The following is a 22485-nucleotide window of genomic DNA, read 5'->3' as shown; positions in this document are numbered from 1 at the left end:
AGTATAGACGGGTAATGAATTCATAACAAAAACATTTACTTTTGTTATCACTATATTCTTTATATTATTAATTTAAAATTTTGCAGGAATGTGTCTGGCTATTTTGTTTTTCATTTTATGCTCTGGTGGAACGGTAACGAATTGGTCAAGCCGATTTGCGCGGTGAGTATTGTCTATTACATGTTTTAAGCCCTTCGGCGTAAAATTTTCATACTAACTACATGTATTATTTGTGCAGGATGGGTATGAATTGAGGAAGCAGTTTTTACTATACTTGCTAAAACATCGTGGGAATGAAGCTAAAGGAAAATTTTCTGATATTGTGAAAGAATTTCTTAAGCGCATCATCTAGATGTTAATAGTTTTGTAATAGATGTTTAGTTGGAACATCGCTCAGTTTGTTACATGGACATGTCGTTAATTTTCTTTATGTTATCAATTTACATTGCAAAAATGAACTTCAGTTATTAAATAATTATGTTTGTTTATATTGTTTGTACGTGTGGAAATTAACATGTAACTCTTGTAAATTATTTCAAGAGCCCGTGGGACGGGCTTTCTACTAGTAAGATGTAAGGTTTCTGGGCTGCGCTGTGGGCAGCCCATAACGGAGCTGTCGGCCTTGGCCCGTCAAATAGGGGGACGCCTCCTTCCTTCCTCCCATCCCACCATCGGCGGCGTGCACCACTTCTCTCCTGCTGCCGCTCGCACAGTCTCGCAGCTCCCCATACCTCACCGCTTTGCTCGCCACACGAAGGCGAGAGACGAATCCGGCCGAGCCTCCGCCGCCGCTCAGCTCTTCCGCTCGGGACCTCGACTCGTCGAGGCGGAGTTCCTCGCCCCGTCCGTTCTCCATTCCCGGCACCAGTTCAGGCTTCGTACTCCAGCTCCAGCTGCAGTGTGACCCTTACCACCGGTACAATACAATCCCGACTCTGTACTACGGACCTTTGCTGTGCGCAGCTTGTTCTTTTGAAATGGTCTCTAGTGGCGGAGACCTCTGAGCAAGAACCCTAAACCCCGTCTGCTCGGCCATTTGCTAATTTTCGCTGTCACGAAGGCCTCTTCCCTTTTCGCTGATTCAAATTTCCCCTTCCCAATCTGTGCAGGGACGGTGGCGCGCGCAGGGGCAAATCGTATTGCCATGGCGGTTCAGTAGAATGGTGCATTCGGGGGGCGCAGGCTGCCACCGGTGTGGTTTGTGGCCAAGTGGATCCGCCCCAATTATCGTTATCACCATCTCGATGATGCGCCCTTCCCATTTCAGAGCACATGCGGTGCATTTAGATTGTCCCCCTAGAACTGAACAGAGAAATGTTGACGATTTAGTGGTGATGAGGCCTTACCAGCGGCCTGGGTCAGGGGACGATTTCGCCAAGCGGAAGAATGCGGGTAATGTGGTAGTAATGCGGCCAGAACGAAGAATGCGGGATGGTTCGGTGGATCGTGCAGCCTCTGGAAATGGCAGAGCAGCTGGGGACATCGAGAGGGCCATTTTGTCCCTGCAAGCTAAGCCGTGGAAACACTTGGGTCAGAACTCAAACGAGGGGGTTGATTTGCCAAAAGATAAAGGGGTGTTTTATGCTGGCAACCTTCGCCGGTACTGCAACAATGGGAAGCTCATTCAAGCTTGCTGTGTGATTGATGAGATGGTGCTACATGGCCAAATTCCGGATGCTAAGAGTTGTATTAGATTAATCCGTGGCCTTGTTAAAACTGGTAAGGCAAATAAAGCCAGGGATGTCCTTGAGGTTATGGCGCTCTCAGGTGGGATTCCAGATACCATCACCTGTAACATGCTGATTGCGCAACTTTGCTGCACAAGGCAGCTGGATTTGGCGATGAACGTACTGGAGGACATGAGGTATGGCGGTATCTCTCCGAACGGCATCACTTTTAACACTTTGATTAGGTGCATGTGCAACCAGCGTATGTATGGCCGGGCAATCACCTTTTGGAAAGAGCAATTAAGAATAGGTTGGCCACCATATGTTATGACGAGCACCTTGCTTGTTGATCTTGTATGCAAAAACTGTGGTCCTAAGCGTGCCATGGAAGTCTTGAATGAACTTGCTCTGGAGGGATGTCAACCAGATGTTGTCACCTACAATGCTCTTATCAGTGCATCATGTAAAGCAGGCAGGCTGAAGGACGCAAAGACCATCTTAACTCGTCTTATTGCTGAAGGCCTTGAACCAAATAGTACAACCTATTGCATCTTACTCCATTCTCTCTGCAATACAAAAAGGTGGGCTGAAGTTTGTGATTTACTTGCACATATGAACCATGCAAATTGTGAGCCTGATGTTACTGCCTACAATATCTTTATCAACTACTTCTGTAAGTATGGACATCTCGATCAGGCTATTGGTGTGTTGGAGATGATGGTTAGTGATAAATGTTTTCCTGATATAGTGACGTACAACACACTCCTAAATGCCATATGTAAACAGGGTATGGTGGAAGAAGCTCTTTTGATAGCCCATTGCATCAGAGAAAATGGATGGCAGTTGGTTCGTATTACATACAACACCCTGATAGATGCTTTAGCAAACAAGGGTGAGGTGAACAAAGCTATGGATCTGTTTGATGAGATGGCTAGTGATGGGATCAGTCCCGATGACATTACTTATGGTTCACTTGTTATGTGCTTCTGTAGGAAAAACATGGCTGAAGAGGCCTTACTGCTCTTGAATCGGACGCTTGCTCTTGGTTTTCAGGTTAAAGTAACTACTTTTGTCATGGTGATCCAGGCATTGTGCAGAGATAGCAAAGCAGAAGCTGCTGCTGATATACTGCGAGTAATGGTATCAGAAACTAAAAACACCAGTAACTCATTTTATCTATCTATAGTCAGAAGAGTCGCCAATTCAGGCAGGATTGAAGAAGCAGAAAGGCTGCTTCAGGAATTAGTTGACTGCAAGATAGTGAAAGAAGATTCCCCTGTTGTGTTGAGCAGCTAGCTACTAGAGCGTGATGCCAAGATACTTCCTAGTCGTGAAATATGGAAGTCAGCTAACTTAGCAGATAACTCCTGGAAGTTATGCATAATGTCTCGGCAAGCAAAGGTACAGTACAAGGCTATGCTCACTCAATGGCTGTTTATGTTGCAAATATTATGAATGAAGTTTGAAGCGTGAATTGCTGCTATCTTTTTCATTTGAAACATATTGTCTAGACTCTAGATTATATATGCTCTAGTGTTGTTTCAAAAGGAAAACTTCTATGCATTCCTTGGATTGGAGTACACATTCTTCTGTTGTGTTCTTCGTTGAGTGCGCGTTTCTTCGAAGTGCATGACCACTTCATTTTTTCAACTGCATCACGTTTACAGGGAATTTTAATTACTCAGTTGCTGCATTAAGGAAACAGGGCTATCCTAATTGTACTGATTTTATATTTGCAACAGTTGCCGCTGTCAGGGAATTTTAAGGACTCAGTTATCTTTTTTTAATTCTAATCTTGTTGTACTGATTTAAACTGTCCCATCTGCCCCATGCACTTGCCCTGCCGTCCCTCTCCAATCATCTCCATCATGCCTTTTGTTATGCGACAAACTCCACCAGCCTCCTCCTTGACTGCGCATTTGTGCCTGCTGCCACAGTTTTCAGTTTGCTGGGTGGGTTACATCAATGTCCTGCAGGTCTTAATTCACGGAGAACCTCAGCCGCTTTCTTCTCCACAAACCTCTAAATTGGCTGTGGTACGAGCCCGGCGGCCCGCGGCAAGGCTCTCCAGTCTGACCTCCACGATGACTATGGGAAAGGCAATAGTGCCCTGCCTATCTGCCACAGATTGTTTGATGTCATCTTCAGAAATATTTAGTAAAGGAATAAAATGCAACATAAGTCCTAAAACTATTGGTGATGTGTCAGTTTAGTCCTATAACTTCGAAACTGCAGCTTTGGGTCCTAAAACTATTGGAGGTGTGCCAGTTTAGTCCTATAACTTCGAAACTGCAGTTTTTGGTCCCAAAACTATTGGAGGTGGTGTCAGTTTAGTCCTATAACTTCGAAACTACAGTTTTGGGTCCCAAAACTATGCAAGTTTGTTCATCTCAGGTCCTAAGCTTGCATGGCCAGCATCTATGGTGCATTTTTTTTTTCAAAAGAGCACTTTATATGTGTTTACTTCCCCAAAAGTGGTCCATACGCTTCAACGTCGCAGTGTGTTGCAACCTGCACGCCCTCCACCTGCGTGCCCATGAGCCACAAGGCAACCTTGCTAAGAGGTTTTGGCGCGGCCGCCGGGGAGACCCCGAGCCAGTCGGCATGGAGAACAACATCCCTCTCCCTGGGCGCGGACGCCGGAGAGACAGCGAGCCAATTGGGATGGAGGATGCCATCCCAACCCCCCCTCTCTCTCTCATGACATTGCCCTTGCCCTGATACCCTTGCCCTTGCCCTGATACCCTTGCTGTAGAGCTGGTCGTGCATGTTGTTGTTTGGGCACGAGCATGGCCACAGGTGGGAAATAGTCACTGCTGCGGGACGGCGCGGAAGTTAACCTGGTGGGTCCATTGGGTCAACGTGGCAACAATTCAAGCATCTCCAAGTGACACGGTGGCGAGTCAATGCTGGACATGCAAGCTTAGGACCTGAGATAACAAACTTACATAGTTATGGGACCCAAAACTGCAGTTTCAAAGTTATAGGACTAAATTGGCACACCTCCAATAGTTTTAGGACCTAAAACTACAGTTTCGAAGTATAGGACTAAATTGACACACCTCCAATAGTTTTAGGACTTATGATGCATTTTACTCTTAGTAAAGTGACCACATTTAATCACTAGATGGATAAGTTGATTTTAAAATGAAATTAGGACCGGTGGAAAGGACTTACATGTATCATCCAATATCGATCAGAGTTAAAATAAAATCCACCGAACTGGAAAGAGACTGAGCGTCAATGTACAATTACATTTTTGCCCCTTACATCAAGGTACTCCCTATCATTGGAAGTTTGCACTCCGCAATACTGGCTATGAATTAATCTTTTTTTTCCCTCGAATACGCACAAGCATGCGTATCATCGCATTGAAGGAGCGGCAAAGAAGCCGGATACAAGGCCTTTCAACCATCACAACGCAAATCACGACAATTAGCCGCCACACCCACCACACCCACCCATCTTGCCTACTATGATACATGCTTCCCTAGTCCAACCTCATGCCGATGGCGATGAGGCGAGCCTTCAGAGCAACCAAGCCACGTCACAACCAACGCCGAGACCTCTACAACAAGACCAAGACCCAAGGCCAACACAAACCAACATACCGCCACCCATTGTGCCAAGAGGAAGTCGGCAAGTGAGCGGCAGGGCCTGGGCAGACTTAGGGAAGGTGCCATCGAGATAGCGCCGACGATGTCGTACATTGCGCATAGGAGGCCCACGCCCAGAGCATCAGCTGACCATGACTCAAGCCACACCGTTGAGACTCCTTGCGCAACAAGACACGCCTTAAAGAAGGGAGCGATGCCATGACGCCGCCGCCGCCTGATTCGGAGGCCGGACCAAGGGTTTCCCCCGAGCTCGAGGAAGGGAGCCCGATCTGGACCAAAACAACGCCTTCAGGAAAGGAACGACGCCCGCGGGGGTCGCCGTTGTCAACCTCATTCGAAGCAGGGATTTCTTCCAACCCAGATCGAAGAACCATCGAAGTTGCTCAAGCATGCCAACCGTGCAACTGGAAGGGTTGCAATCGCACCACAGTAGTCACCACCATGGCACACCCACCGCGGCGCCATCCAAAGCTGCAGCTCGCCGCCACCACCACAACTCCCCCGGCCGAGGGAGGCGACCCCAGGCACCCCAACATGCACATCAGTGCGCCTCCACTGCCAGATCTGGGGCCGGGCGCCAGATCGATGACGCCGGCCTCAGCACCGCCCCACATGCCCCCAACCGTGGGAGGGGACGAGCAGCGCCGCCGCTGCCCCGGCTTACCCGCGCCGTCGAGACGCAACCGACGCCTGAAGCGCTGCCCTGTTCGGGGCCGAAGCAGCGCGACGAGGTGGCTCCGCCGCCGCCGTCTGCCGAGTGGGCTTTGCTCGTCGGCGGACAAAGGAGGGCGGTGGCTAGCCGCCCCCCCGCGGGAGCGACGCGAGCGTTGATAGGTTTCCCCAAAAGTTTGTCTCACTATGAATTAATCTCACCTGTTAGATTAGAAAAAAAATAGACCGCCCTTATTAACTTTTGGGTACTGTATAAGGACTTGAAAACTGACAGACAAAAAGTATAACTGATATAGTTCGACAAAAAGAAGGCACACTATAAGACCATGTACAAGTGCTTAGAAAAACAAACCAATTTTTCCTTAAGTGCCGGTGCTTATTTCTGGAGCAGAGGTTCCTAAATAAGCACCTGCGCTCTGCAAATAAGCGCAAGTGCTTAAAAAACAACTATTTTCCTAAGCCCTTTTATTAGCACTTAGCATTGTACACAAAGGTGCTGGAGGACCCATCCATAGACTAAACCACCATCCATGCGGGTTAACTTGCTACTCGCTCCAGTTGGGTGCATGCTACCAAAAAGCTCCCTGTGCTCCGTCTGCTGAATAAAAGACTGCGTATGGAGCCAATGCGTACATGAGTGTATAACCTGCGTAGGGGAAGAAATCCTCTTTTTGTCAAAAACCACATCATTCCTGCATAGCTAAGAGCCCAACACACCCCCACCAGGATATGGGAAGAAAACCCGTGTATTCTAGGGTGGCAGTTCTTCTATTTATTCACGCTAGCACATACTATTACTAAGATTTGCTCGATCTGATTACGGTTATTAATTTATTATACACTCTGTTCATAGGGTTAGACAATTTCCTTCCGAGACTAAGAGTCCATTTCTGTATGTACTCCCTCCGTAAAGAAATATAAGAGCGTTTAGATAAGTGGTGATCTAAACGCTCTTATATTTCTTTATGGAGGGAATATTTGAGTTGCACTTATACTGATGGAAATAGAAGTTGATGGCCTCTGCACCCCTTCAGCTTAAACAAATGGGTTTTAGTTGGCTCTGCTGTGCTTGAAGCTACTGTGGAAAATAAGTAGAAAGTGTTACTCTGGTTGGTGATCTGGGCTAAAAAGTACAATAAACCCTGTTATCCAACCATTTGGTATGTTTTAGAAAACAATAATACATCTTTGCTGCTTGATCAAGAAAAGACGCCAAACCCTTGATACAAGCAGCTCAATCAAGCAAGGTTATCGTAATCTAACATGATACCGGGTGGAGCCTTAACCAATTCTCCCTCAAACTTTCACCTCAGAGTAAACAATTTAGTTACTGTACTAATGATCTATAGTATTATTGAGAGTTTGTATTATTCATCAAGATTATCTTTATTTTTCTTCAGGGGCTCTTATGAGTCTGAGAGGAACGATGGCTTTTCTTGATGGTCCTCTGCAAAAGTCTCGTTCCGGTGCTATGCAATTATGCTTCAATTGTCCAGACGTCGCAATGGTGTGCCCGTACCCTGCCCGCGTCACATCTTCAAGCAGCACCTTAGCCGTGGTTCGGTGCTGCGGCGATGTGCTTGGAGGTGAATGAATCGTCACGCTTTATTCTTTCGGCCTCAGAAAGATGATGTATTTTGCTTAAAATTTAACTTTTAAAAGTATTTTGTCTAAAGTTTGGATGCATGTAATGGCGGCAGCAGTAGCGTGCATCTTATCGTCTGTTTCCTGATGAGGTGGCGATGACAGTGGCCAATGCTGCCATGCTGGTGCGCTTTTCTTTTCTTGTGATGGAAAATTGTTTGCGTTAATTTATCGAAGGGCCGCACTAAGGGCCGGCGCTTCCCTCCTCGCAACGGCATGACAAACAATGTAAAAAAAAAACAAGCATGACAGATTTTTCTAAAATCAAATTTTCAAAACTATTTCTCTTAAAACGTTGACCCGATTGACGTTCCACTTTCATTGTTGGCTTCCTCGCGATGAGATCTTTGAAACTGTATTGACGTGTTTCGACTACTTGATTTACTTATACTTGCTAGATTATTTTGTTGGAATTTTGCTAGTAGGCCTTTGTCTCAAAGCCCAATTAAAATTCTGAAATTCTCTTGGCTCATTCATGCACACGTGTGAGTGGAGTGAGTGAGACTAAAGTTTGGTCCCAGCATGGAAGTTGAGTGAGACTTGCACCTCTTTATAAGGTGAGCTCTTCTAACACTTGTATGAACATGAGAAGAGGAGACCTACACGTGCGCTCCTCCTCCTCGCTCGCCTCGCCACGCCGCGCCGCGCCGCGGGTTGCGGGATTGAGCCGAGCCGAGGACAGAGCTATGCACGTTGTCTATATTTTTGCTGCTCGGGAAAAATTAATGAGTCGTTAATTAATAATTAACGGACGCGTTAATTACTGAACCGTTTTTGACCCTAGCCGCCACCGTATCGTATGGCTTTGCGCTACCGTTCTAGATCATTGCGCCGCCAAACAAGTCTTCTCCATCCCTCCTTTCGGCGTGCACCGCGAGAAGGGACAGCGGGCCTCCGGAACCCCGCCTCTCGTGATCCTGTACGGGAGAGGGGCGATCAGGTTTTCGGGAAGCGCACTCGCGCGACTGCTGGCAGTGACGACTTCTTCCCTGATCTCGGCAATCTTATCCTCGATGACATGGGCGACAACGTCTGGCAGTGACGACTTCTTCCCTGATCTCGGCAATCTTATCCTCGATGACATGGGCGACAACGTCAACGCCGGTGAAAGGATCGATATAGTTGACTAGGGGGGGGGGGGGGGGGTTGAATAGGCAACTAACAATTGTTAGCTTTTCTTTAGCAATTTAAACTTTGCATCAAAGTAGGTTGTCTAGATATGCAACTAGGTGAGCAACCTATATGATGCAACAACAACAAGCACACAAGCAAGCAAGAGATACAACACAATATAAGCTTGCACACGTAAAGGTAAGAGATAACCAATAGTGGAGCCAGTGGAGACGAGGATGTGTTACTGAAGTTCCTTCCCTTTGAGAGGAAGTACGTCTCCGTTGGAGCGGCGTGGAGGCATAATGCTCCCCAAGAAGCCACTAGGGCCACCGTATTCTCCTCACGCCCTCACACAATGCGAGATGTCGTGATTCCACTATTGATGCCCTTGAAGGCGACGGCCGAACCTTTACAAACAAGGCTGGGGCAATCCCCACAACTTAATTGGAGGCTCCCGACGACACCACGAAGCTTCACCACAATGGAGTATGGCTCCGCGGTCAACCGTCTAGGGTGCTGAAACACCCAAGAGTAATAAGATCCGCAAGGGATTAGTGGGGGGAATCAAATTTCTCTTGGTGGAAGTGTAGATCGGGGCCTTCTCAACCAATCCCTAGAAAATCAACAAGTTTGATTGGCTAGGGAGAGAGATCGGGCGAAAATGGAGCTTTGAGCAACAATGAAGCTTGGGAAGGGAAGAGGTAGTCAACTTGGGGAAGAAGACCCCCTTTTATAGTGGGAGGAAAGATCCAACCGTTACCCACCTACTCATCCTGCAACATGAGGTACTACCGCACATACCCACTGTACTACCGCAGAGGCATGCGGTACTACCGCTGGGAAGTGCGGTACTACCGCTAGCGCGGCAGGAGCCAGGCGAGGCCCTGTTGCACAAGGCAACGAGCGGTAGAACCGCCGGAGCGGTACTACCGCGCGCCCTTACGGTACTACTGCTAGGCAGGGCTCATTCTGGGCTGGGAAGGCACAAACTAATAAAATTACATCCGTGGCTACTCTCGCTGAACTTCGGTTAGTGCAAAAATCTGGCACGATACTACAGCTCACAGGTAGCGGTACTACCGCGTAGGGTGCGGAAGTAAAAAATTACTTCCGGCCCTACTTCCACTCACGCTACCGTTCTGGGCCAGAGGCCACGGTACTACCGCGTGCTAGGAGCGGTACTACCGCTACCACGGGCGGTACTACTGCTCCCTTGAGCAGTACTACCGCACGCCACAGACCAGCATCACTAGAAGGCCTTCATCTTCGCAACGACAAGGGGAACAACCGGTGCTCCAATGAAGCAAGGAAAGGTGGTGCAAAAGAACAGATGTGTACGTGTTGATTCCACCCTAACCTTTCTAAAGCGGACCCCCTCTTAATAGTATGGCTTTCCTACGACTCAAATCCACCGAAAAGAAACATAGAGAAACGCTGTCTTCGATAGGCTCCGAGGGGCACCGAATCGTCTTGTGCCTAGACATGAGATATCTGAAATGCTCAATGCACACGATTAGTCCGCAAATGCATTGTCATCAATCGCCAAAACCACTTAGGGAGAAATATGCCCTTACAATCTCCCCCTTTTTGATGGATTGATGACAATACGGGATTTGCACATAGGGATATAAAATGAAACATAAGCAAACCCAACATCTATAAAATATAGACAGGCTCCCCCTAGATGTGTGCACTCTATAGAAATGCTTTGGACTGCACGGCACACATACTAGGATCAACACCCCCCTATATTTTATAAACAGGGCAATCCTTGCAACAAAAAGAATGACACTAAGCATGGAGACAAGGTATATAAATGAGCATGAAGTAAAGGGCACATGACATAATAAGCTCATAATCTAATAAACATACTAGACAATAGGATAAGACAATAAGATAAGCTGAGGACATATGTCTTACACCATATGATAGTCTCTTGGACTCACACGAACACAAACCAACAAGCCAAAGCAAATAGAGGTTCAACAGAACGAAAGCAAAGCAAAACACTCGACACAAGACTCGCAAATCCTACACTCTCTCCCCCTTTGGCATCGAGACACCAAAAAGGCAGAGAGGGCACCTACGACACAGGTGGTGGCAGAACTCCACAGCATCACCAGTCACGCTCCTCCTCCTCAGACTCCTCAGCAGAACGGGATGTAGATGGAATACCAGTCTCCTCCTCTGACTCGCTCCACCGGCAGTGCTGTCTGGTCCACTGCTCCTCATCTGTGATCCTCTCCTTAGAGCCATCCTGGACCTCAAGGCCAACCTGCCTCATAATGTCCTTGTCGCGATGACGAGCCATCTTGGCGTTCACATGAGTCCGGTACTGACCCTTGGCCTGCATGCAGAACAGAGCCTTCATCTTGGCCTTGAGCTTCTTAGCCCAAGTGGGCTCAGTGGAGGGAGGAGTGTATCCCTCAGAACTGTCCTCAGCCGCTTCCTCCTCAAACTCATCCTCATCCACATCCATCCTAGCAGCCTCTGCCTCAGCCTGGGTAGTGGTGTTAGCCCACTTGCTCTTGATGCGTAGCTTGATAGGCTCATGGCGAATCCAGTTGGGAGCAACAAACTCTTCATTGGGAAAGAGCCGCTCCCAAGTCTTCGAGATCAAGAGATACATGTACGGTCCATAAATGGGTACCTTACGGTTGAACACCGCAAACTGCAGCTCACACCACATGATATGTGAGACATCAAGTGGTTGCGTTTGATGGAGACGTGCCTCCTCGCAGATGAGCATCATGTCCACTAGATAGGCATGCACCTTATCCTTGTCGCCTATGCGAGGAAAAAGTGTGTTGCGGAAGATTCGGTGCATGATGTCAAGGAATGGATTCAGTACCGAAGTCTTCTTATTATTGGCTAGCTTCTTCTCAACAAGGTGGGGCTGAAGCTTGTTCTTGTTGGCCGACTCGGGGTTGCCATGTGGGCAAACACCAACGGGCGCATTGAGCCCCTCATCACGAACGTGGAGCATCGCCATGAACTCCTTCCACTTGGCAGACATCCTCTTCCCATTGGTCATCCACGTCATGGTCCGCTCCTCATCCGTATGGAAGTGAACCGACGCAAAAAACCGAGCCACAATCTCTGGGTCAAAGTCCATGTGGAACGTGAGCAAATCCTCAATGCCAAACTGCTCTATCAGATCCAGGGTCTCACCAAAGTATGCCCGGTTGCTTTCCTTCCTCATATGAACCATGTCAATCCAGTGCACATCCACGTAGATGTTCTGCTTGCCCTTGATCACATCCAAGAAGATAAGATTCTGTTGCTTGGTCCAAAAAAAGTCATTGCCCCTTGTGACCTCCTGAGGATTGACGTAAGGGTTGAGCTTCCTTCGCACAAGAAACTCCGCTTGAGGTATCTCATCCATGCCAAGAGTTGGCTCCTTGGTCTTGGTAGTTGTGGACTTGGTTCTGTGTTGGGGGGCACTGGAGCCCTCTGGAGCCTCTTGGTTGTGCAGGCGCTTCGAGCTCGTGTCACGGCTGGGGTTCGAGCGCCGGACATTGGAACCGAAGCCACCACCTATGACACACAACACAAACACGAGAAAACCGAGAAGGATTATTGCAAAGACGAGGGCCAAAACCAAATGAAACAAGCAGACATGAGATTTGGAAGGACAAAACAGCGTAATTGTCAATTGTACGGTAGTACCGGACTAGACCACGGATGTAAAAAATTACGGCCGCTCGAGCCGCGGTAGTACTGCGCCGGGGTGGCATAGTAGTACCCGCGTGTGGAGCGGAAGTAATTTTTTACTTCCGCGCCTCGGGCGGTAGTACCGCTCCGCCGAAGCGGTAGTACCGCACGAGGATGGTTCTCGGGCGAGCGAGCGGTAGTACGGCTCCAGGAGGAGCGGTAGTACCGCACGGGTTTAAATCCCTCAAGAACCGCATCTCCAGATCTAGAAAATCCGGAAAAATAGATCGGTACTACCGTTGATCAAAACTACACTGTTGTATCACACCAAATAGCATATCTACCGCACTAGCACTCTCCTACAATCTCCTCTTGCAAAGATTAGCTGAAAATCACACGAAATACACATGCATCTCCCCAAGACCTAGAAGCACAAGAACGGAACAAAAGAGAGGGACTAGGGGAGATACCGAGGTCCATGGCAAGAGCGCGAAGTGGGGAACAATTCCACCGGTCAGAATGCGAGGAGAGCGGCCGGAGACGGAGATCCGACGAGGTCCTCCGGCGCCGTTCTTGGGCAGGAGAGAGAGAGAGACGAGTGGGGAAAAGAGATGAATGGGTATGGGGGAGTTGGAACTCCCCCTGCCCCGCTCTTAACCCCCACCCGCTCGCGATGGCGCGGTAGTACCACCCGGGCAGAAGTACTGCTCGCAGGGCGGTAGTACTGCTCTTCCAGCGGCAGTAAAAAATTACTGCCGTGATGGAAGCGGTAGTACCGTGCCTGGGATGCAGCTGTGCACGCACAGGGCAACCCAACTCCTGCGGTAGTACCGTGGCTTGCCACGGTAGTACCGGACCCCAAGAAAGTGCAAGTTTCGACAAGAAAGGAAGAACACGGCCTTTGCAACGCAACCTTCAAGCAACCAGACACACACAAGAGCACACACACGAGGCAACTCAAACACACGCACGGCACAAAGGAAAGGCAGGAGACAACAAAGAAAAAACACGAAACACAACCTCTCCGAGGAGAGAGCGGTGGCCGGAGCCACCTATGTTTGAGTTAATTGGTATGGCACCGCGAAGAATTATCCTTGGGCTCATGACCAAAACTCGTCTTTGAAGCACAAGTACCATAAAAAATGGCTAAGGTGAAAGACTTGATCAGTTTATGCATAATGGGGGGAGGAAGAGTTCATTGAGAGAACAATACTCCCCCTATGTCCATGCCTACACCTAGAACAAGACAACACAATGAGTATGGTGGGGTGTGCAAAGGTTCATGCCACATGGATCGAATCAATGATATTTAGCTCATGCCTTAACTCCCGAAATCTTGCTTCATCCAAGGGCTTCGTGAAGATATCTGCAAGGTTATCATGAGTGTTGACATAGTGGAGCTCGATCTCCCCTCGCCTAATGTGATCCCAGATGAAGTGATACCGAATCTCAATATGCTTCGTCTTGAAGTGTTGCACCGGGTTGAGGGAAATCTTGATGGCACTTTCATTGTCACACCAAAGAGGCACTTTGTCGCAAATGACACCGTAATCCTTTAAAGTTTGCCTCATCCATAGAAGTTGTGCACAACAACTACCGACGGCCACATACTCCGCTTCGGTGGACTAGAGAGACACACAACTTTGCTTCTTAGAAGACCAACTCACCAAAGAGCAACCAAGAAATTGGTACCCTCCGGAAGTTGACTTCCTATCCACTTTGTCTCCCGCCCAATCCGAGTCCGAAAAGCCCACAAGGTTGAAGTTTGCTTGTCACATCTCTAGTCTGGTATGCACTTAGGCTAGCTAGATATGCTGCATCATGTCTAAATTTCATTTAAAGTTGAATTGGGGATGACCCAACCCTAGCACCAAATGAATTCAAGTAGGTTCAAAATAAAAATATTTTCAATGAACCCAAAATGCCCTTAGAAATGTTCATGATTTTTGATAAAGGTGAAAACCTCTGCCAGAAATGATGGGCATATTTATTGGCCATTTATGGATTTTTGAGCTAAATCATACTGTATTTGAATTGGAGCATTTAATGCCTATAAATATTTTAAATGCTTCAATACTTCTAAAAACAATTGGGGGCTGTTGGAAATAATTCAAATAGTGCCCACAATTTTTATCAGGATTTTACAAAATGAGTTGGTAATTTTACTAATTCAAAACAGATCAAATAAATAGAAAACATAAAGTAAAGAGAGAGAGAGGAGAGTACCTGAGCCACTTACCTGGCCTGCACTGTGTTGGCCCAACACTGTTGGCCCAGCCCATCTCTCTCCCTTGTCCTCTTCCAGCTCACGCCAGAAGGACTGGAGCGCGCGTGCCCGGCGCGCGCAGCCACACGCCGGCCACCTCCACCCTGCCTGCGTGCTCCCTCGTCGCCCTGGATCTCCCTCGCGGCGCCACGACACCCCCTCGACGCCTCGACCTCTCCCTCGAGCTCATCCCCTCCTCTGTCTCCCTCACGCGCGTCCACCCGAACACAGCCGTCGCCGCCGCTCGCCACCACCGCGGCCACCGCCTCCCCCTCGCCTCACCGACGCGCCCAGAAGCTCCGCCACTTCGTCCTCGACCCCCTCGCTGAGCTACACAACGCCGGACGCCTCGAAGCGCCGCCGCCGACGCCTTCTTCTTCCTCGGGTCGCCGAGATCGCCTCCGCCGCCCCGCTCGCTTCGGACCTCCTCCGAGCTCGCCGTAGCCTCTGCTACAACTACTGTGAGCTCACGGACCTACTCCCCTTCCTCTCCTACTCGCGTTCATGCTCTAGCTTCGTTCCCCATCTCCGCCGAAGCTCGCCGCCGCCATTGCTAACGAGCTCCGTGCTCCCGAGCTCGGCGGCTCGCCCGAGCATCACCAGCGTGCTCGCCGCGCTCCTGTGAACCTGAAGCACCCACGGGTTCGCCCTGCCGTGCCCTGTAGCGCCATCTCCGCCGTTGCCCGAGCTCCGGCCGCCGCCCAAGTGGTCGCCACCGTAGTTCCCGACCTCCCCTCGCCCAGCCGCCTGCTCCGTTGGATGCGGTGCACGTCCAGCAGCCCGTAGGGCCAAACCCCGAGCCCAATGGTCGCCGGATGGCAAAACCCGACGCCTCCGCCGTGCGGAATGCTTGCCGCCGGCCATATTCCGGCGGGGCTGACGTGGCGACATCATTAGCGGCTAATGACGCCACTAACTAACCCCCCTAGCTCACTGACAGATGGGCCCCGCCCTTAATTAACCACAGGGTTATTTCCTGTTTAAATTAAGCTAATGCCGTGGACCCCACATGTCAGCTTTGACTTTGGTCAAGTCAATGTTGACCGGTTCCACTTGTCATCCACCCAAACCAGCCAGTGACACTGACATGCGGGCCCCACCGTCCAGGTTTGACCTGGACCGCCCAGTTGACCTGCTGATGTCACTGTGATGTAATGCTGACGCTATAAATCATTTTCTGGATTTATTCTTATACAGAAAATTCCAGAAAATGTTTAAAACTTCAAAAACCCATAGAAATTCAACCGTAGCTCCAAATCAAATAATTTATATATGAAAAATTATCAGAAAAATCCAATCTATCCATTTATGCTACTTTCATGCATGAAAAACCAACTTATACCTGCTGTATAAGTGAAAACATTCAAATGGCATTTTAAATGCTCAAACTAGAGTTTGCATTTGAACCTTTGGTTCAAATGGACTCCCTTGCACTTGTTGCTAGCTGCATTAGGTCAATTCACAGCATATTGCCATGTCACATTCATGCATCATATTGTGCATTGCATTGATTGTGTTCTTCCTTGTTTGCCGGTGCTTGCCCCTCTCGATAGATGTGGTTCCGACGATGAGTTCGATGACACCGATGAAGAACTATACTATCTTCAGAAGTGCCAGGCAAGCAAAGCCCCTTGTTCATTCCGATACAATCCCACTCTCTCGCTCCTGCTCTCTTTTACTGCATTAGGACAACAACGCTTCAACTGTTACTTGTTGCGGTAGTTGAACCCCTTTCCTCTGCATGACCTGTCATTGTCACAGTAAATAGATGAAACCCACTAGCATGAGTAGGAGTTGTTTGAGCCCTGATGTGCCTACTCATTCATGCTTGTTTGTCATGCCTGCTATTGCTTAGAGTTGTGTCAGGTCTGATTCATCGGGAATGAATTGGAAAGTTGTGAACATGTCCTACTGTGTGAGAGCTAAGTGTGTGAACATGATTTGGTAAAGGTAGCGGTGAGAGGCCATGTAGGAGTACATGGTGGGTTGTCTCATTGAAACCGTCCTCAGGAACTGAGTTCTGTGTTTGTGATCCATGAACAATTACTACCACACATTGGGTTCCGGTAACTCGACCCCTCTCGGCTTATTAACCGCCTCGATCTCTGTCCAGGAGTTGCAACTAGTCTCTGGTGTTGTAGGTAGTGTTAGTAGTCTACCAAGTGGCACCCGGTACAGGTGGGCTTGGGACAGACTAGGCACACGTGGCCTGGTGTACCGAGTGGCACCCGGATGGTGGGCTCGGGAACCCTGCACACATCGTTTGGGGCCGTGAGCGACACCCCGGCCGGATCTCCTTGCGGATGGAACCCGAATAGGCGATAAACCTGGACGAGAGACTTGTGTGGTTAGTCAGGTCGTGGCCGACTCCCTCGCCAGGCTTCCGCTTGAAGGTTGTCGAGGTACACGAGGTGTACATGGTGGTAAGTGGCGAGAGCGTGTGTGACGAAGTACACCCCTGCAGGGTTAATATGATCTATTCGAATAGCCGTGTCCACGGTAAAGGACTTCTGGGTTGCCTATAACAGTTCATAGACAAGTGAAAGTGGATACTCTAAAATGCGCAAGATAAGCGTGAGTGCTATGGATGGCGTTCTCGTAGGGAGACGGGAGCGGATCCATAGTGGTGTATTGATATGGTGAATATGTGGACTCGTGTGCGCCACCTCAAAAGAGTTACTTGCAGTCGTAGTTCAGGATAGCCACCGAGTCAAAGCTGGCTTGCTGCAGTTAAACTCCACCACCCCCTTTGTTGATACCGATGCATATGTAGATAGTTCTGATGTAAGTCTTGCTGGGTACATTTGTACTCACGTTTGCCTATTCTATGTTTTGCAGAGAGAAGTCAGTCTCGCTAGTAGTTCCGTGTGGACTTCGACGTTTAGCTTGTTACCTCAGCTACGATCTTGTGCCCTCGGCAGGATCTGGTAGATAGTCAGGCTTCTCAGCCTTTTTCATTTATAGATGTCTGTACTCAGACATGTTAAGCTTCCGCATGTGCTTTGACTTGTATGCTCTGAATGTTGGGTCATGAGACCCATGTTTGTAATATCTCGCTCTTCGGAGCCTAATGAATAAATACTCTGAGTCGTAGAGTCTTGTTGTGATGCCATGTTGTATTTGCACATATCGAGCATATTGTGTGTATGATTGAAATGCTTGGTATGTGTGGGATCCGACAATCTAGTTGTCTATCCTTAGCAGCCTCTCTTATGGGGAAATGTAGTCTAGTGCCTCCTTGAGCCATAGTAGTCCGCTACAGCCCGGTTCACCGGAGTCCTGCTAGCCCAGCACTACTGCTCTGGACACTTGACTGGCCGGCATGTGTTTCATATTGTTCCTGTGTCTGTCCCTTCGGGGAAATGTCACGCGGTGACATCCGGAGTCCTGCCTAGCCTGCTACAGCCCGGGTTCCCGGAGTCCTGTTAGCCCAGTGCTACAGCCCGGATTCGCACGCTGCTGACCGACACGTTCGATGTTGATTCATGTATGCCTGTCCCCATACGTTAGTGCCGCTTTGGGTTCACGACTAGCCATGTCGGCCCGGGTTCTCTGTCATATGGATGCTAGCGACATTGTCATATACGTGAGCCAAAAGGCGCAAACGGTCCTGGGCCATGGTAAGGCGACACCCGTGGGAGTACCGTGCGTGAGGCCGCAAAGTGATATGAGGTGTTACCGGCTAGATCGGTGTGACTCGGAATCGGGGTCCCGACATTGCTCCTCTTGGGTACCATAAGCCAAAGTTTGGGGTATGAGCCAAATATCGAAAGATTCGCTTGACCGCCACATAGTGGCTTTCCTTAGGTGTGGCTTAAAACTGTGCACAAATCCCACACTCAACATGCTATCCGGTCTAGATGCACAAAGGTAAAGCAAGGAGCCAATCATGGAGAGATATACCTTTTGATCCACCGCTTTACCATTGGGATCTATGTCAAGTTGGCATTTGACGGGCATTGGAGTGGAGGCCGGCTTGACATCACTTAGCTTGAATCTCTTGAGCATGTCTTGAGTGTATTTGGCTTGGTTGATGAAGGTTCCTTCTCTTCTTTGCTTGATTTCGAACCCGAGAAAGAACTTCAACTCTCCCATCATGGACATCTTGAACTTTGAGGTCATGAGAGCGGCAAATTTCTCATTGAAAGCTTCGTTAGGGGAACCAAAGATAATATCATCAACATATAGTTGGCATACAAACAACTCCCTTTGACCTTCTTAGTAAAAAGAGGGGGGTCGATTTTCCCAATTTCAAACCCATGATCTTGCAACAACTCGGTAATGTGCTCATACCACGCACGTGGGGCTTGTTTAAGGCCATATAGTGCCTTATCGAGTTGGTACACATGATCGGGGAAATAGGGATCCTCGAACCCCGGGGTTGTTTGACATACACCAACTCATTAATAGGACCATTAAGAAAAGCACTCTTCACATCAATTTGTTGCAACTTGAAGTTATGATGAGAAGCATAAGCAATCAACAAACGAATAGATTCAAGGCGAGCAACGGGAGCAAAGGTTTCACCGTAGTCGATACCCTCGACTTGGGAGTAGCCTTGTGCTACCAAACGAACCTTGTTGCGAACGATAATTCCATGAGCATCTTGCTTGCTTTTGAATATCCACTTGGTTCCAATGACATTATGGTTCCCCGTTGGCCTTGGCACCAATCTCCACACCTTGTTGTGCTTGAAGTTGTTGAGTTCTTCATGCATGGCATTAAGCCAATTCGGATTCTCGAGCGCCTCATAGACCTTTTGGGGTTCAACACAAGAACCAAACGCGTGATGTTCACAATAGTTTGCTAATTGTCTATGAGTGCTTACCCCCTTTCTTAAGCTTCCAAGCACATTCGTCGTGATATGATCTTTGGTAGTGAGCTTGGATGCGATCTTGGCGGCACGACGCTCCAATTCCTCCTCATGAGTGAGTTGAGGAGCGGTAACTTGATTATCTTGAGCGTCATCTTGAGCTTGTTCTTGATCTTGAACTTGCTCGGTGGTGAGAACTTGACCTTGGGCATCACTTGGTGGTTCACCACCATCTTGAGGTTGATCTTGCCCTTGATCTTGTTCATTTGGTTGAGGGCCTTCACTTTGTTCTTCGGAAGCGTGTGGGGTCTTGGGTTGGTGATGGTTCCACTTGAGTGGAACACTGTCCTTCTCCTTCGGCCACAAGGGGTTCCTCAATGGGTAGGATATGACCAACACCCATTCTTCTTATGGCTTGGGGAGGAATTTCATCACCTACATCACAAGTACCACTTTGTCCACTTGGGAGCCATTATTCTCATCAAACTCCACGTTACACGTCTCCTCAATAAGTCCCGTGGACTTATTGAGGACACGGTAAGCATGAGAGTTTGTAGCATAACCAACAAATATGCCCTCATGAGCTCTAACCTCAAATTTAGGCAAACGAACACCTTTCTTGAGAATGAAACACTTACACCCGAACACTCGGAAGTACTTGAGGTTGGGCTTGTTACCGGTGAGTATCTCATATGGAGTCTTGTTCAAGCCTTTGCGGAGATAGAGCCGATTGGATGCATGACAAGCGGTATTGATGGCTTCGGCCGAAAAGTTGTATGGAGACTTGAACTCCGCCATCATGGTCCTTGCCGCATCCATCAATGTCCGGTTCTTCCTCTCCGCTACACCATTTTGTTGAGGGGTGTAAGGTGCGGAATATTGATGCTTGGTCCCCTCATCACTAAGAAACTCATCCAAGGTGTAGTTCTTGAACTCGGTGCCATTGTCACTTCTTATCGTCAAGATCTTTGTATTGTGTTGGCGTTGAGCTTCATTTGCAAAGTCAATGACGGTTTGTTGGGTCTCACTCTTCCGATTGAAGAAATACACCCAAGTGTATCTTGAATAATCATCCACAATCACCAAACAATACTTTCTACCCCCAAGACTATCAAAGGATGGAGGTCCAAAGAGATCCAAGTGAAGGAGCTCCAAGGGCCTCTTCGAGTAGATGATAGTCGTGGGAGGGTGAGCCTTCTCATGTAGCTTTCCTTCTATACAAGCACTGCAAGCATGATCTTTGGCAAATCTAACATTTGTTAGTCCACGGACATGGTCCCCCTTGAGAAGACTTTGCAAAGATCTCATATTGATGTGGGCTAAACGGCGATGCCAAAGCCATCCCACGTCAACTTTAGCCATTAGGCATGTCGCGGTCTTAGTGGGTCGCTCCGAAAAGTTAAACACATAAAGACTGTTCTCGACATGCCCAACAAAGGCTACTTTAAGAGTCTTGCTCCACAAGAGGGCCATGGTATCAATATCAAAGAAAGTGGCAAAGCCCATGAGTGCAAGTTGACGAACGGAAAGTAAATTGTATGCAAGGGACCCAACAAGCATGACTTTCTCAATCGTGAGATCATGAGAAATGACAACCTTGCCAAGACCCAATACCTTAGAAGACGAGGCGTCACCCCACTCGACATTGGTGGGCATATATGAAATCTTGTGCACGTCCACCACCAAGTCCTTGCTTCCGGTCATATGATTTGTGGCTCCACTATCGAGCAACCATGACCCCCCACCGGAAGCAAACACCTACACGAGATCAATGCTTGGTTTTAGGTACCAATTTTGTAATGGGTCCTTTGATGTTAGTAACAAGGGTCTTAGGAACCCAAATAGACCATTCTATGTACTCATAAGGAGAACCAACAAATTTAGCATAAACACGCCCATCACTAGCACGGCATAACACATAAGAAGGGTCAAAGTCGCCGGCTTTGTTGGAAGGGGTGGCATTGCCCTTCTTGACACCACCACCCTTCTCATTATTCTTCTTCTCCTTAGAAGCACCCTCTCCCTCCTTGACAAAAGTTTGCTTGAGAGGAGGAGGTCGTTTGGCCTTGTCATTCTTCTTCTTGTTCTTGGACTTGGGTGCAAACCCAATTCCCTCCTTGGCCACAACTTCCTTTTGATTGCTCAAAAGGTCGTTGAGGTTCTTCTCACCTTGTATGCAAGACACAAGGCCTTTATCAAGTTGCTCCTTCAACCTAGCATTCTCCTCCACAAGATCCACATGCTCACAACACGGGTTAGTAGCATTTGCATTATCAATTAAAACCATATGGGGAAATGTGGCTTTCTCCTTGGTTAGCTTCACTTGGAGTTGATCATGAGACTCTTTAAGGCTAGCATGAGTACCCTTCAAGGCCTTGTGAGCCTTGTCAAGTATATCAAACTCCTCCTTGAGTCTAGCAAGATCAACCCCAAGTTTGGCCTTCTCGGAATTGAGCACACGAGATACAACAAGAGCATGATCAAGATCTTTCTTTAATTTAGCATGATCATCGTTGTGTGACTCCTCAAGAGCCAAACGATGACCACGCTCTTCCTCAAGCGCATTAGAGAGATCTGATATCTCATCGGCATAGTCACGATTATGCCCCTCCATCTTAGAGATGGTTTCATCGTGAGCCTCGATCATGTCATTGGCTTCACCAAGTTGTTCCAAGAGAGCAACAAAGTGCTTCTTGGATTTACCCTTGAGCTTACTCATAAAAGACTCAAATTCATTTTCCTCCTCATTAGACCCCTTTATTGGGGAACGTAGTATTTCAAAAAATTTCCCTACGATCACGCAAGATCTATCTAGGAGAAGCACAGCAATGAGCGGGGAAGAGTGTGTCCACGTACCCTCGTAGACCGAAAGCGGAAGTGTTTAGTAACGCGGTTGATGTAGTCGAACGTCTTCGCGATCCAAGTACCGAACGCACGGCACCTCCGCGATCTGCACACGTTCAGCTCGGTGACGTCCCTCGAACTCTTGATCCAGTTGAGGCCGAGGGAGAGTTTCGTCAGCACGACGGTGTGGTGATG

General features: G+C 48.4%; 1 protein-coding gene across 2 annotated transcripts; it reads left to right on the top strand.

Moving 5' to 3' along the window:
- Positions 1-654: 654 nt before the first annotated feature.
- On the top strand, positions 655-7921 carry LOC123181067 (pentatricopeptide repeat-containing protein At1g08610). 2 transcript variants are annotated; one of them, XR_006491485.1, is made up of 3 exons: positions 656-916; positions 1110-3068; positions 7357-7921. XR_006491485.1 is itself a non-coding variant. In XM_044593281.1 (2 exons), the coding sequence occupies exon 2, from the start codon at positions 1161-1163 to the stop codon at positions 2961-2963; it is 1803 nt and encodes a 600-aa protein (XP_044449216.1). In that variant the 5' UTR covers positions 655-916; positions 1110-1160; the 3' UTR covers positions 2964-3142. The 2 variants fall into 2 exon arrangements, 1 of the variants encoding a protein (XP_044449216.1); XM_044593281.1 differs by lacking the exon at positions 7357-7921 and having other exon boundaries at positions 655-916; positions 1110-3142.
- Positions 7922-22485: the final 14564 nt, after the last annotated feature.

The sequence above is a fragment of the Triticum aestivum genome, chromosome 1D (genome assembly GCF_018294505.1).
Source record: "Triticum aestivum cultivar Chinese Spring chromosome 1D, IWGSC CS RefSeq v2.1, whole genome shotgun sequence".
Lineage (NCBI taxonomy): Eukaryota > Viridiplantae > Streptophyta > Magnoliopsida > Poales > Poaceae > Triticum > Triticum aestivum.
Note: the sequence above shows the minus strand (reverse complement) of the source record. Positions and strands in the feature narration are given on the sequence as shown.

Bases quoted from the DNA above. Each gene is read 5' to 3' on its own strand.
- LOC123181067 (XM_044593281.1), top strand. From the start codon at position 1,161: ATGGTGCATTCGGGGGGCGCAGGCTGCCACCGGTGTGGTTTGTGGCCA.